Source organism: Lepidochelys kempii, chromosome 17, assembly GCF_965140285.1.
Source record: "Lepidochelys kempii isolate rLepKem1 chromosome 17, rLepKem1.hap1, whole genome shotgun sequence".
In the NCBI taxonomy this organism is placed as follows: domain Eukaryota; kingdom Metazoa; phylum Chordata; order Testudines; family Cheloniidae; genus Lepidochelys; species Lepidochelys kempii.
In genome coordinates this window covers 18,244,220-18,259,226 of record NC_136396.1, presented here as the reverse complement: position 1 = coordinate 18,259,226, position 15,007 = coordinate 18,244,220, and the positions used below count along the sequence as shown (strand labels likewise).

Here is a 15,007-nt window from a genome sequence, read left to right as displayed (position 1 = left end):
AGAGTCAAGACATCCCAGACCAGACCTCAGCCATTTTCAGGACCGCAGCAAATGCCAAGATGTCTCTGGGGCCACTCTCATATTTAAAGAAAAGGAAGACTTGTGGCACCTTAGAGACTAACCAATTTATTTGAGCATAAGCTTTCGTGAGCTACAGTTCACTTCATCGGATGCATTCAGTGAAGTGAAGTGAGCTGTAGCTCACGAAAGCTTATGCTCAAATAAATTGGTTAGTCTCTAAGGAGCCACAAGTACTCCTTTCTTTTTGCAGATACAGACTAACACAGCTGCTACTCTGAAACCTCTGACATTTAAGGCACACTCCGGGTTTCAACTGTTTCCCTGGCTTGGAGATTTATGAAGCACTGCTAATCAGTACGTATGCCGCTTGTCTGGCAGCTTGGCATAGCATTGTCTCCATCACAAGATTTAGTAACATTCTGGGGATGAGTGAAGTCTCCTAGCTCAGGAATAGGTTGCATTCAGAAGGGAGCGCCCTATCTAGGGCCCTTTCTTTTAATGTAGACAGCATTATTGTTTCAATGTTAACCATCTGATTGCTTGACGTACCTGACGAGAGAAGCAAAATTCCTCCCCATGAGCTACGCATGCTCCCCAAAAGCAGGATGGAGCAGTGAAAGGGCTAAACAGGAAAAAAGCTCTACTCTGCTTACTAGCTGGACAGAGACTGGTTTTACATCTCCTATTAGATACTGCTGGCATCCCAGAATAATCACTCTTCAGCTACATGGATGGACTAAGGGGGTGTCTATGTTAATTTAAAACTTTGGGCCCAGTCCTGGGAGGGGCTGAGTGCCCTCAACACTCACTGATCAGAGAGAGTTGATTCAATGGGACCTAAAGATGTTCAGCCCATCATGTGATCAGGCCCTTTATGTGCAGAGGAGTTTGTCTAGAGTAAGATGAGCTTCCTAGCATGAGTTCCCCTAGGAGACTCACCTGGCGGCCCTGCTGGTCCTCTCTCGCCAGTTTGTCCCCTGTCTCCTTTTGGTCCTGGTGGTCCTGGAAGTCCAACTGGTCCAATTGGGCCTGGGGGCCCAATCTGCCCGGGGAGCCCTGCAAACATTCAAATAGGAAACTAGTTGGAGCTTAGGACACTGGAGTTATTATACGCGCTTACGCATCAGAAAGCAACCCAAAGAGATTTTGAGAGGTACAGCTGACTCAGGGGAAGTTTCTGCTCTGTTTGGTTGCAGCAAGGGAGAGTGGTGTTGACCCCATGAGTGCCAGCTTACCAGCACACTGGGCAGGAGAGCTTCGCTCACAGATCGCAGATCGCATGCTGCAGACAGCAGTATCTATGCTAGTCAACAGATCATGCCCATTGGAGTGTTGATGCACAGGCCAGCATGCTAGCCAGTGCCTCCATCCTTGTGTTAATCTAAACTTGCAGTGGCCCCCCTCCCAAACCAGTACACCTACAAGGCACAAGGCAGGGGTTTACTGAAGTCCCTACTCCCTCCTTCACCTCCTTAACCCAGACCCAGCTTTTCGTCCCATACAAGTTTAATATGACATGATCCAGTTGATACCTATGTGAAAGCAGGTACTAGAATGACTTCCACTACCACAAAGAGATTGTCTATTACACATCAAAGGAGTGGTATGTCTCCTCCATTCATTTAGTATTTCATTACATCTAATATATGTCCCAGTTAATACAAACACTGCCCACGTCAACAAACACGTGTGACTGAACCAGACCCAGCGTGGCAACTAGATGTTACCCGTTTGTGTCATTGAGGAGAGTGCTGAACAAAAATACATGGAGATACTTGTAACACAGTGACCCCAGGTAAGTGAGTTACATAGCATATTCCTCTGAAACCCTGGGTAAGCAGACAGAAGGCACAGAGAGCAGGGTGTACATTGTACGCAAGCAGGAAGGCAGTTCTTCCTCTAGGCTCTAAGTTGTGGAAAGGTCGAATGGTTTAAATGTTTCTGCTGTTTCCTTTGGGCTGACAAAATAATAATAATGTTTATCACTTATATAGTCTAGTGCTTGATATCAAACACTATGTCTGTTCTTGCACACCAAGGTAATAGGTGCTTTGGCTATATATATATTTTAAAAGCACTGACCAAACACTGCCTAATCCTTGCAACTCCCCTGAAAGGTAGGTAAATGTTTTTGGCCCCAGTGAAGTTAAGTGACTTGCCTAAGGGCACTGAGCAAGTCAGTGTCAGAGACAGGGTTAGAAGAACTCAGGAATTCCTGGCTCCTAGATCTGTGCTACCAGGGGCTTTGGAATACTCAGAAAGAGAGAGAAATGCAAGCCACAACTTTGGGGAAGTTTAGTTCTGAATGTTCAGATTTAGGGTACTCGCTCAGGCCCAACTTTACTTGTAAATGTAGTGAATCGGAAAATAGAACTCTCAAACACACAGAGGGCAGGTTTCATTTTCATACACTTTTAAACTGTCAGATAGGGAAATCCCACCCTTTCTCTCCCCTCCACCACAGCTTGAGATCAGGAGAGGCACCAGCCCCTCAGACATCACTCCCAGCTGCCTCTGGAGGGCAACATGGGCTGGCCAGGTATCAGCGTCATGGCCTGTGCACAAGGGATTGAAGATCTTGCAATAAATGATGAACACATGAGATCTGCAGCTCCAAGAGCTTGAGATAAGCACTGGAGACCAAATCCTTAGGGTATGTTTATGGAGACGATATCACCATAGCTAAGTTGCTGTAGCTATGCTGACACAACTCCGTAATGTAGACGCAGCCGTACGCTGACAAAAGGGGTTTTCCTGTCGGTGAAGATACACCACCTCCCCCAGTGATGTCCAGGGAAGCATTCTTCGGTTGACATAGCTGCGTCTACATTGGTGGTTGGGTCGGCTGGGGATGTGGTTTTTTCACACCCCTGACCAACATAGCTATGTTGACCTAACGTTTAAGCATACACCAAGCCTGGGTTACCTTTTTGGCAGGTGTGGATCTGATTCCTATTCTGGGTATACTCATCCAAACTATCTGCATATCTTGGAGATGTTAACCACAAGAGAACAGGCTTTCATAAAGATCCCGTCCTTCTTTCTTTTATCTGGTTTGTAAATATTGACACAAGTATTTTTCTCACAGTGTTTTGGAACTTCCACTTCTTATCCCAGCTGACTCTGGGAATGAAAGGATCAGATCGGATCTTAAGGGTTTTTAAGGTGCCACAAGTACTCCTCGTTCTTTTTACTGATACAGACTAACACCACTACCATCCTAAAAAATTAAGACTATTTTATGCCATCAAACAGAGTTCTGATTTGATTTGAATGCAGAGCAAAGATTCGTGGAAGGTTTTTCATTTTTCCCTAAACAAGATTGTTCATCCATAGGACACAAAAGGTTTTTCAGTGTCTGACAGGGCCAGCCTCATGGATCTGGTACGGGAGTCATCTAACATGACAAGAGCATAGGCCACAAATTATATCTCCACGTGGTGCCTTGGCATCAGCAATATTCAGAGCCCAGGGGCCCAGCTCCACCAATATTTGGAGCTGGGTGTCCGTCCTCCTGTGCCTCCCCTGAAGTGTCCCCCAGCCCTCCATGCGCCTCCCCACCTCTGCAGCTCCATGCTGCCTCCCTGCAGCAACTGCTGCCGCAGGGTCCTAGCGCCCCCCATTCTCCCTTGCCAGGGCAGACTGACTGAGCCTGCCCTTCCACCTCAGACCCTTCCCTTTTCCGGCGGGACCCTCCACCAGCACAGGGGGGACCCCCGCCCACAGTCACCCGTCCTGCCCCATGCTGGGCAAGGAGGCAGCCCCATCCCTCGCCCCCCAGGGAGGCTACAGTCGGGGGCAACAGCAGGAGAGGAGGCGCACGCAGCTCCCCCGGGCACCCACCACGGGGGAGGGGAGGGAGATTCCTAGGCCTGAGAGGGGCCCTAGGAGCACATGCAGTGACAGTGGTGGGCATGAGTGTGCTGCTGGGGGCGGGAAAGGAGGGCTCCTCCCCCAGAGCTCTCGGCAGGGAAAGGGCTGGGGGAGTCCCGGAGCAGCCTGCCTGCACCCCAAACTCATCCCCACACCCCCAGCCAGAGCTTTCATCCCCCACACCGCACCCTCAACCCTCTACCCGAGCCCTGAGCCTCTCTAACACCACAAACCCCTCATCTCCAGCCCCAGCCAGAGCCCTCATGCCCCCGCACCCTAACCCTCTGCCCGAGCCCTGAGCCTCTCTAACACCCCAACCCACCCAGCCCCAGACAGAGCCCTCACCCCCACACCCCTACTCTCACCCTGAGCCCCTCCCATACCCCAAACCCCTCATTCCCAGCCCCCGAGCTCTCACCCCCTACACTCGCCCTGAGCCCCTCCCACACCCCAAACCCCTCATCTGCAGCTACACCCCACAGCCCTCACCCCACACATCACAGCCCTCACTCCCCCTCCGCACCCCCTCCCACCCCCACACTCCCTCCCAGAGCCTGCACCCCAATCCCCTGCCCCAGCCTAGGGCCTGCACCCCAGACCTCCTCCCTCACCCAAACTCCCTCCCAGAGCCTTGGGCAGGTGGGGGGCAGAGTTTGGGCAGGGGTGGGTTCTGGGCACCACCAAAAATTATACAACCTGCTGCCCCTGGACAAGAGGATATATTTGGCAAGCTTAGGTAGGTGTGCATTGGCCCCTTTAAGAAAAGAAGGCCATCCACGCAGGGCACTGTAAGCAGCCACTAGACCATGTACTGAAGCTAACATACACACACACACAATTCTGAATTGTTGTCACTGAGAATTCCTTCCTGCACAGAGGGAGGAATAAAAAATATAGACTGTTTTCAGGCACAACGCACTGAGCTTGGGTCAAAATATGCCCTTGATCATACAAAATGGCCTCAATCATCAAGTTCAACCATTATAATTCAACCCTGTTAACTTCTGCAGACCAAGAGCAATCATTTGCTGCCAACAGCCTCAATCGTGCTGTTACAGAAGAGATTTAAAGGAGATGGCACTTATTTCCCTGCAGGTAGAAAGTGCTAATGGAAGGACCAGGAGCTGCAGCACTGAGTAATATATCAGACAAATGCTCAGCCCGGTGACAAATGGTGTTACCGGCTCAAAAGAGACAAATGTTTAAAAAAAAAAAAAGATACAAGAAAAGAGAAAACAAAACCGGTGGGTCAGGTCTGTAGCTAGGATAAGTCAGCGTAGCTCCAATGAAATCTTTCGGTATTGATTTACACCAGCTGAGAATCTAGCTCAAACCTTGAAAATGATGAGAGCCAGAGAAATGAAAGGAGAGGAAGAGGGCTGTGGAGGCATATTGGCTAGGGCACCAGAGTAGGACTGAGAAGATCTGGGTTCTACTCATGGGTCTGCCATGTGACCTTGGCCAACTCTCTGTGCCTCTTTTTTTTCCCATCCTTTGTCTGGCTTGTCTATTTTGATTGGAAACTCTTTGGGGCAGGGACTGTCTCACACGGGCTGTTTGTTTGTACAGTGCCTAGAACAACGATGCCCTGATCTCAGTCAGTGTTTCTAGGTACCTAGCTATTTGTAATACAGGTAAATCATCATCATCAGATGTGGGTTTCTTTTTTCACTCAGTAACATACTTGCTAGCTCCTTTTGCCTCCAACTATCCACCTGGAGCAGCAATTTTATCCCTCCTTGTGCAGCTGGTATTCTAAATTCCCCAACATCTGAGGACAGATGAACGTCTGCCCTGGGGAGTTAATGCCATGCCAGCAAGAGAGAGGTAAAACCCAAAGAAGAAACCCAACCTCTCTGTATCTACAGGGCACCACATCACCACACATCTCTCTCTGGCGCCTCCCCCACCCCAAGTTATAGGAGGACTCTCATTTGAAGCTCATGATCTTGCCTGCATTCCTGGAGGCACCATACATACAGAAATGAACAACATTTTGTGCTTTGAAAGGGGAGAAATAGATACACCAATCACTTTCTCTGTGGCACTAGCTGTTCAGACTCTAATTAAAAGAGCAGGAGGGTGGAGAGGAAATGCAGATGAAAAATACGTCTCCCATTACCCACTAGCTAAAATCTGAGTCTTTTTTTTAATCCTCAGTTAAATACAGGCCTGTTGATTAATGAGCTGATCAGAAAGTCCAGTGATGCAGCTGTCTCAACAGCTCTAATTGCTTTTAAAGGACTGTCTAGTTTAACTCCTGTCAGTCAGGGAAGAAATATCAACCGCAGTAAACAGTAGCAAGTTTTTCTGGATCTTAGCCTGGAAAGGTCTCAGTCAGTCAACGCTACAAGGTCATTCTGAACCATTCCCACTGTTCAAAGCATCGAACCCAAACCCACTTCTAATGGGAACCACCCTTGGAAAAAACAATGGCAGTGGCCTAGGCAGGAGGTAACTTCCCAACACTGTAAGAGCACAAGGAAAAATATCATGCCCATGGACCCTTGAAGTGGAGTAAGGGAATTTAAGTCAGGTGGGTGGAGTCTTCAATCTTGTTCCTGGACAGACACTGATAAAATGAAGTGCAGGTGCAGAGAGACCCCGAGAGCAAAAATAAATGAAATGGGGAAGAAGAAATGAGCACCTAATGGACGCTTGGGGAAATGCTGCTTTAATTCAGTTACTGGCAACTGTAGTTGTCATGCTAAAAATACTTTGCAGAACATATCGTTAGAAAGCCTCCCTTCCCTGTTGTGGCATCCTGTCCAGTTATAAACAAGGATTACATCTGGTCTGCGTTGGCTGCATCCGTGCTCCGAGTCTGCTGCAGTCATGAAGGGCTGCCATAATAAACGGCTCTGACAAATAAAGGAAAACATAAACCAACACTAGGCCCTGTGGAAGATAAGGAAGAACGCTGGGAGCCGGGAAAGCAACTGTCAGACAGGGCCTTGGAAGTAGAAAGTGAGGATCTTGAAGTGAGCGTGCCAAGGTCAAAGAAATACAATGCTAGGAGACCTGTCTAGCCAAGACAGCCGAGCTGAAGATTTGTTGTAACTTTTTTTTTTTGCACACCACAGGAGGGATCATAAAACAGCCCAAATCTGTTTATGCTCAATTTAAAATAATATATTGCATTGTGCCACAGATTTATCATTAACAGAACATCTTTCCTGTTAATACATCAATGGCCTCCCAATCCAGGGCTCACTGCCAGAGAAGTGCTACATTCTGAATACAATCGATGAGCATTACATGTCCTTTCTAGGGTACCCCCAGGGTCTCTAGATTTTTCAGGAATGTTTCACAGTGAAAATCCCCATCCATTGTGTGTAAACATTTTCCTTACAAGACACAGAAATACCTACTGCTCCTAATGCAAGCTTAGCGTCAATGGAACCAGGAGTCAGCTCTTAGTGATTTCTTGGGCCAACACAAACACACAGTTTAAGAACAGACCACTAAGGCTGGCAAAAGGGGACTGGAATGTTCCCCCCCGAGGTTGGCCACTTTTTTCCTGGGATGCAACGCTCTTCCCTGCAGAGGCTGAGGCGCATGAAAAAGAAGCAAAAAGCTCCTCACTTTATATAACAGCATCCTCACCAATGCAAGAACAGTAATAATGGGTTTTGAGGAAGTCATATCCAGCTCCCCTTGGCTGGAAGGATGGGGTGGGGGGGAGATTGTGAGGGGAGGAGATTAAAGAGGAGAAATAGGAGTAGATCCTGCAATGTTCCAGAAAACAGTACAGGATTTAGTTTCATTTTTATATTATGCAGTTCATCTGTAACTCATAGATCTCTTCTTTCAGAGAGAAGGAAGAATGCAGTCCACAGAGCTGAGCTGCACAGACAAACTGCCTAAACTGTGCACGCAAATCCCACGTTCTACTAGAGTGACAGGTAGCTGTATCCGAGTATACCATTTTGGACGTGTGAACACAAGATCTGTGCTCACAATTTAGCAGAGAGAGACTTAAAGCAAACCCCTCACTCACCCTGAGCTCTGGGGAAGATAAGATTCACAAATGGTCCTTGCAGCTATGGCAGATCAAATCAAACCCAGATTTGAATAGCTTCCAGCACTGGGGAAGTGTGGCTCCAGATCTCACCATCACTGGTTCTATTCCATCCCTCCAAGTTAGGCTGAGACTTCTGAAAACACATCTCTGTGGGGTTTGTTTTCTCTTTGTAATGTATATTTTCAGCCAGGCTGAAGCTCCCACTGCTTTGCTGCGGGTGCAAAGATAACTGCAGATGCAACTCTGAGGACCTGGGCCAATAACCCCCCAGTCTGCAACTGCCCTAAGGTAGCGGGAGGCACAAGTGCTGGGACTGGTACTTGCAGTTCCCTGTAGGCTCAAAAACATGGGCACAAATGTCATGTGTGCAACTTACATCTGCCTTTTTGAAAACCTTTTCCTATAACTCCCACTCCCGATAGCTAGAAAGAACAGGAAATATTTCACTCTGAGTCATGGATGTGCTCAACCCCAAGGCAGTTTCTAAGACCACGTTGCACTGAAGCAACTTATTCATTAGTTATCACGCAGAACTCACAATTGGATTTGTACTGGGCATCTGACACTACAGAAGGCAGTCAGAGTTAATGCCTGGCTATATGCTTACCAGCTGGTCCCACCGGCTTCCTCAACACAGTCCCAGGATTTACCAGGGGAATAGCATCTGGGAGCAATTCATCATACCACGTGGCTGTCGTCCTCGTGATTGGCAGGTCATTCTCTGAAGGGAGGGTGCGCTCTGCAGACTCGAGCAGAAGAATCTAAACACAAGTCACAGGAAGAAAAACGTAATTGGGCAAGATGGCTCCATACTCCAGAACGCTGGATTCAGAGAGGCACTCAGCACTGAGGTCAATGGGAGGTGCTGGGCAATCTCAGGGTCAAGTCTATAAGTGACTAGAGTTTCAATTACTGCACTCCAGGGACTCTACTGTGTGCCCTGAACCCCAGTGGGCTGCACAGTGTATTGAGGTGTTTGCAGGGAGGTGCTGAGCATCATGCAGGATTGGGCCCTTAATGAGAAAAGCAACATGTTGTCAGTGAACGACATTAGTATTAGTGGACGGAGCCTTTCACCGCTCTACGTCACTTGTATAAATGCAGCTCAGGTCAGTAACACCATGCTGAAGGGAGGCTTGGCAGCCTGTATGAAATTAATTTCGGGGCCTGAGAACTGGCACCGGTTGCAATTTTCAAGATTCTGACAACATTTTGAAAGTTGAAGAGGGGAATCTGGACAACATTTTCCCTGATTTTCAGACACAGCTCAATTTTGGAATTTAAAAAAAGGGGGTGTGTGTGCAGGGGGAGCTGGGGAGAACACAATTTTTAAAACGGTGGCAATTTTTCCTCTTTTCTCCACACAACTCAGCTCAGTAGTAAGCCATAGTACGCAAAATGCCAGCTGTAACTTTGAGTTAATGGATGCCACTTCCAAATAATTAACAATCTGATGTTTTCTGGGTTTGAACCGTTTGGGCTATTTAGAATGTAGACTCCTTGGGAAAGGGGACCAGTGCCATATCTCCCTCTGTGCATTATACAGTGCCAAGTACACTAACATCACTGTAAATACAATATTACTAGTATTCCTCTACGGCACTATAAACAGAGGCCAAGAGGAGGGCCACAAAGTCAGTGGGAATTCAGCGCACTTAGCATCTGGCAGAATCAGGACCTAATTTCCCATAAAAACAGGGGTGGGTGGGGTCAATCCACAAGATTATATCTCCAGCAGAATTTTCTTTTGAAATACCATGTTGGGGCAATGGCTCAGTGCTGACCTGGAAAAAGTCCTGCAAAACAACGTAACGGCCCTTCCCTATAGCACCACATTTTTCCCTTGTACATCTCCTAACCACATAAGGTACGTCTACACAGCCCATGACAGCAAGCCTCCCAGACTTGGGCTAGCTGGGCTTGCCCATCCCCATGTCCCAAGGCTTCAGAGCGTGAGCTCCAGCCCGAGCCACAACTTTTCAAAGCGCTGTCTACACAGCTATTTTTAGAGCACCAGTACGAGCTCTGCCAGCCCAAGTTTGTCGACCTGGGTTGTGCAGACATGCCCACACTGATCTAGAGCTCAAGAAAATAAAAGGAGTACTTGACTCAAAGCTAGCCTCGAAATCATCAAGAATTTTTGAGCCTTTATGTGCTGCGTTGATTTTTACATAATAAAGTCGGTGTAATTTATAAATAAGAATGATGCTTTTTTTTTTTAAACTTCCAAAAATTATGGAGTATATAATTTATTGAGTACAATGTATGGCGGGAGCCAATAACGCGACAAAGCCAGAAATGACGAACATTCTGCAGAACACATTAGCCTGACAAGGGCACAGCAGAGACTAATTAAACTGGGAGCTAGGTTAAGTGCAAAGAACTGAACCTCTGCTGGCACGAACTAGCAGAACGCCCTCCTTGACTTCAAGGTCATTATTCACAGGGACTGGTGTCTTGGTTTCTGAACATTAGGTTGATGAAGAGGGAGGCAGGAAACCACCATCAAGAAACGAGGCCACACTGACCCCTAATTTAACTCCAGTGCCTGTGGTTATGTTAGCCCTGGGGTGAATTTAGTTCAGTGGGCCTGTTGCACTCTTTTTCTTCCATCCAATTCTTTTCTTGTTCCAGTTTTGAAGGAACTGTGGTCTCAATTTAGAAAAAAAACACTTAAGCACGTGCTATAATTTAAGCACACACAAGTCCCATTGACTTGTGATTTAAGTACATGCTTAAGTGCTTTCCTGAATCAGCATTTATCCTAGTAATTCCCTTTCCAAAACTGTTGGATAACGTTGATTTATATCTGTTTCCACCTCTCAACACAAAGGAGGCTGCACTTCAGCACTGGGGGAAATGATGCGATCTCTACACGAACTAAGTGCTCTGACGCTTGTTAGAGGTGCTATGTTAAAGGAACACATTTAAATCAATAACAACAACAATTTTAGGTGGGTATGCAGAACACAGTGAAGTGGGGGCATCTAGGGCCCTGTACCATTGCATTATTAGCGGAGCTGACTGAGTTCTACCAAAGTTCACGTCTGGAATGGAACAGTTTTGAGTCATTTTTGTGGGTGATAATAAAAACGTGTTACCACATAATCAACACAGAACAGTGGCAATGGAGTCTTTTGCATTAAAACAACATGTTTTAAATGAGTGCTCTGCTGATAAATGCTGTAAAGGATTTAAGGTGCGTAGCTCAATAATTCTGAACACACTGTTCCACATTGACTGCCTACACTTAACAGTCACTAAGACGGGCACTGTAGTTCTAAGTACGTTTTCCAAAACTGGTTTGGGCTCAGAGGACTCAGAGGACAGCTTAGAAGTCCCAAAAAGTTGTAATGTAAGATAGCAAAGACTTGAGCCAGTTGAGTAATACTCATTGAATAACTTGGACAGATTGTGTCATGTTCTCTGAGCAAAATATTTGGTGTAGTAAGCTATATAAAAATCTTTCACCCAGCTATAGGGCTGAGCTGGAAGTCGTACAGAATTTGATGGAGAACAGCATCCTTGCTATAGAATTTTGAAACCAACCCGTGGAATTCTATAGCAAGGATACAGTTCTCTGTTCAGTTCCATAGCTCAGTTTCAAAATTCTAAAGAAAATCAATGAGTTTCTATTAAATTCTGTAGATGCCCAGAGTGATTTCTATAGGACCCTACTGGTTTCATGCCTATTAAGTTCCAGAGGACTTTCCCTTGAGGGGACAACATAATTAGTATGATCACAAACAATTTCACAGATTTCATTACAGGTTTAAAAGATAAATTACTTCGTGAACAATAGTTGATGGCAACTTTTGACCCAAGGCAGCTCTGAAGAAAAAGGTTTCTGGCCCATCAATTATTTGTAATCTCGTTAGCTGTTCTTGGGAGACAGAACCCTGAAACGATGAGCAAACCATGAGGTAAAGTCTATCCCTGTTCAGCAAAGCACTGAAGCATATGGTTACCCTTATAACTTCTATAGCAGGGGTATAATTCTCTATTAAATTCTATATGCTGGTTCAAAAAAGACCGGCAGAACGGATACCATTTACTACAAAGTCAATGGTATTTCATGAGGGGAAGTCAGAACAGAATAAAACTTGGGCTAATGAGCTGGTTTGGGTGCAAAACCGGACAAAGCTCAGTGGGGTTTGAAACTAGCCAAGTTTAGACTGAGACACTTAACCCCTGTGAATCTAAAGCACCACATCTCACATAACTCTGTACAGAGACATTGGAACAATTTGTATAGTGAGGGTGCTGAATGCCAATGAACCAAACTGTAAATCTTGTATATGATGGGAACCACTTCAAGCCTGGTACTGGAGTCCATTAAACTACTGCATGTGGAAAGGATCCAGTAATCCTTCAAATGCCACGCTGAGAGTTCACTGCAGAGCTCAGAGTGAAATCAGATTTGCCTCCATAATTTTAAAACACCCCATAAAAATATACCAGAGCTATAATCTCGCTTCCACCTCCCCAGTCACAGCGTTCTTCTTTGCCCAATTTAGCGTCACCCTTCGAGAAAGTAACACAGTGCCCAAGCTTTGCCACCGTGAGATGTCAGACTTGTGAAAGCAACATCTGATCTCAGCAATGGCTCTGACCTTAGATATCTGCTTGTGATCAGGTCTGCACTATGACATTTGACACCAGGTAAGTGAGGCTGGGAGGGTTGTGTCAGCACTCTCAATGGTCATACTGCCTTGTGACCTTTAGCCTCAGTTTGCCACTAAGAGGAAAGCGACACAACAGAGGAGCCACAATAAGAACCTGATTCATCTCTTACTTAGCATGATGTAGCTCATGAGTAACTCCATTGAAGTCAATGGGCCTGATTTTCCTCTTACGTCAATGTAAATCAGGAGAAATTCCATTGGAATTTCACCCCAGGGATTAGAGTGAATATTTGCACACATGGGCTGGGATAGTCAAAGGATTTAGGTGCCTAACTCCTCTAATGGCCTTTGAAAATCCCTCCCAGGGCACCTTTTATCTAAATCAAGCTGGAATTTGTCTGTGAAAATATTCCTCTACCTTAAAAAAATTCTTGGGTGTTTTTCATTTCCCATATAACAGCCCTGCAAAAGCATCTACCATCCTAGGCACACATTTCCTTGGCAAAAGTAAGTTGTGTGTTGTGGGTGAATAGAAATGTTTAAGGTTACTTTAGAGAAATTTTAACACACATATTGGGGGGGGGATATTTTACAGTGCAAGACTGGTTACAGAAAGTGAATCACAACATTTGCCAGCCACATGGGACAGTCGGAGAGTCACAGGCTCAGGGAAAGGATTTCTCATCAAGCCTGAAATTTATAAGAAGTGAGGGCTGGGAATTATTAGGCTTTAGGATGAGAGGTTTTGCACTGTCATTCTTAATTATAGTAGTACGTGAGAATAAGAGGTAGGCCAGATCTGAACTTCCCCAAGTTGTCCCAATCTGGAGGATAAATTCTGCTCATTAGCAAGACCACAGGAGCCAGTTGTGTCATTCACAAATGGCTCTTGATCCAAAGTTTGAGTTGTTCAGAACTGGGTTTTGGTTCAGGCCCTCCCTAGTTAAAATTAGTCATGAAATTGTTCTTTACCCTCCTGGACATTTGTTTTACATTAATTGAGCTGCAGAAGCCTCAGAAGCTCCCGTTTTAAGACTTGTACAAAGGTGGTTTTAAACCCCATCCTGATTTTCATTCTTGTTAGGAGCAATAGGCAAGATATTAAATGAACTGCTGACTGGAAAGTTGCCTAAAACATTCTTAAAAGTCACGGCATTGTTAGAAATAGAAATGTGGGATCTGGACCCGGGCAACGGGAATCTCAGGGATTTACTTTACCACCTCTTTGTGGGGTGGCATACCAGGTACATTATGAAATGTTCACCACCAGTGTGTGTGACATACAAGACCTGGAATATCCATGAAACATCAGCACTTAATAACAATAGGACCCAATCTACTTTACCTGTAAGCATCCTTGCCATACAACAGAGGAACAGGATTTTCCATTCTAGAGGACTTGTGAGCACGGTTATAGTACTATATGGGGATATTCAATCTCTAGTATTTATGACTACCGCTGTGTTACAGTGGGAGCTAGTTTCATTTTATATCTTTCAAGGGAAGAGGTGAACCCCATAAAACATAACTGTCGTATGCATTTCTTAAATCTATCCCCCCTCGGAACAGGTCAAGAGCACTTTAACATCTGTATTGTAATTGTCATTGTTTTTTTGTTACTATGGCTCCACATAATTGTACCTAGTAATTAAAAAAAGATAGGGTTATAAAAGTGGAGTGTGATATTATATTCTAAATAAATAGGGTGGATTTCATGTAGCAGAAAAAAACAACAGTGTATTGGTCTAAAGTCTATACATGTTTAAAAAATTTCCTTTAACCTTTCACAGACTTCTGGGCAGGGTATCGCCTTACAAGGACTGTTTTCATGCAGAAAATATGCAGATCATTTATCAATCACACAATGAATCAGTCAGACACAGGATTTGTAATGTATCTCTTTGCATTTAAATCACTGTGAAATGCCACAGACTTCTTAAAAGTAGCGTCAGGAGATAAGAATGGGTTATATCGACTCGCATCAAATATTGCATTTGAACAATCACCAAAAGATGAGATTAATATCACACTATCTGCAACCCTTGGATAGAATTTGTGAAAAGATATGGGTGTATAGCAGAATAAAACAAATGGGACCTTTTTATGTGATAATACAGATGTAAGTTGTCTGCATGCCTTACAAAAAGAGAATAATGTATTCAAAGGAGGCAATAAGACTGCATAGAGCTGGATTCTGCTCTCACTCACTCCAGTTTTACACCCTTTAGACTTAAGAGATTTAATCAAGGTACAGTTGATGGCAGAATTCCGGCTCTGTGTTTTTCTAGCTAGTGAAAAGCCTGTACTATGCGTTGGGGTAAAAGAAATCCCACTCCCAAAAGGCTGGTCGGGCACAATTGGAATCTGGTCTCATACCGATGTGAAGTAGGAGTACCTCCGCTGAGGTCAAATGGTCCCACAATGGTGTAAAACCAGATAAAGAGTGAATTAAGCCAAGCCTAGA

General features: G+C 45.3%; 1 protein-coding gene across 3 annotated transcripts in view; it reads right to left on the bottom strand.

Moving 5' to 3' along the window:
* COL26A1 (collagen type XXVI alpha 1 chain) overlaps window positions 1–15,007 on the bottom strand; it is a 221,080-nt gene that overhangs the window by 35,518 nt on the left and 170,555 nt on the right. For all 3 annotated transcript variants that reach the window (XM_073315529.2, XM_073315531.2, XM_073315530.2), the window contains exons 5-6: window positions 8,526–8,679; window positions 961–1,077 (exon numbers count right to left, since the gene is read on the bottom strand). In XM_073315529.2, coding sequence (XP_073171630.1) covers window positions 961–1,077; window positions 8,526–8,679 — 271 coding nt within the window. The remainder of the gene's footprint in view (window positions 1–960; window positions 1,078–8,525; window positions 8,680–15,007) is intronic.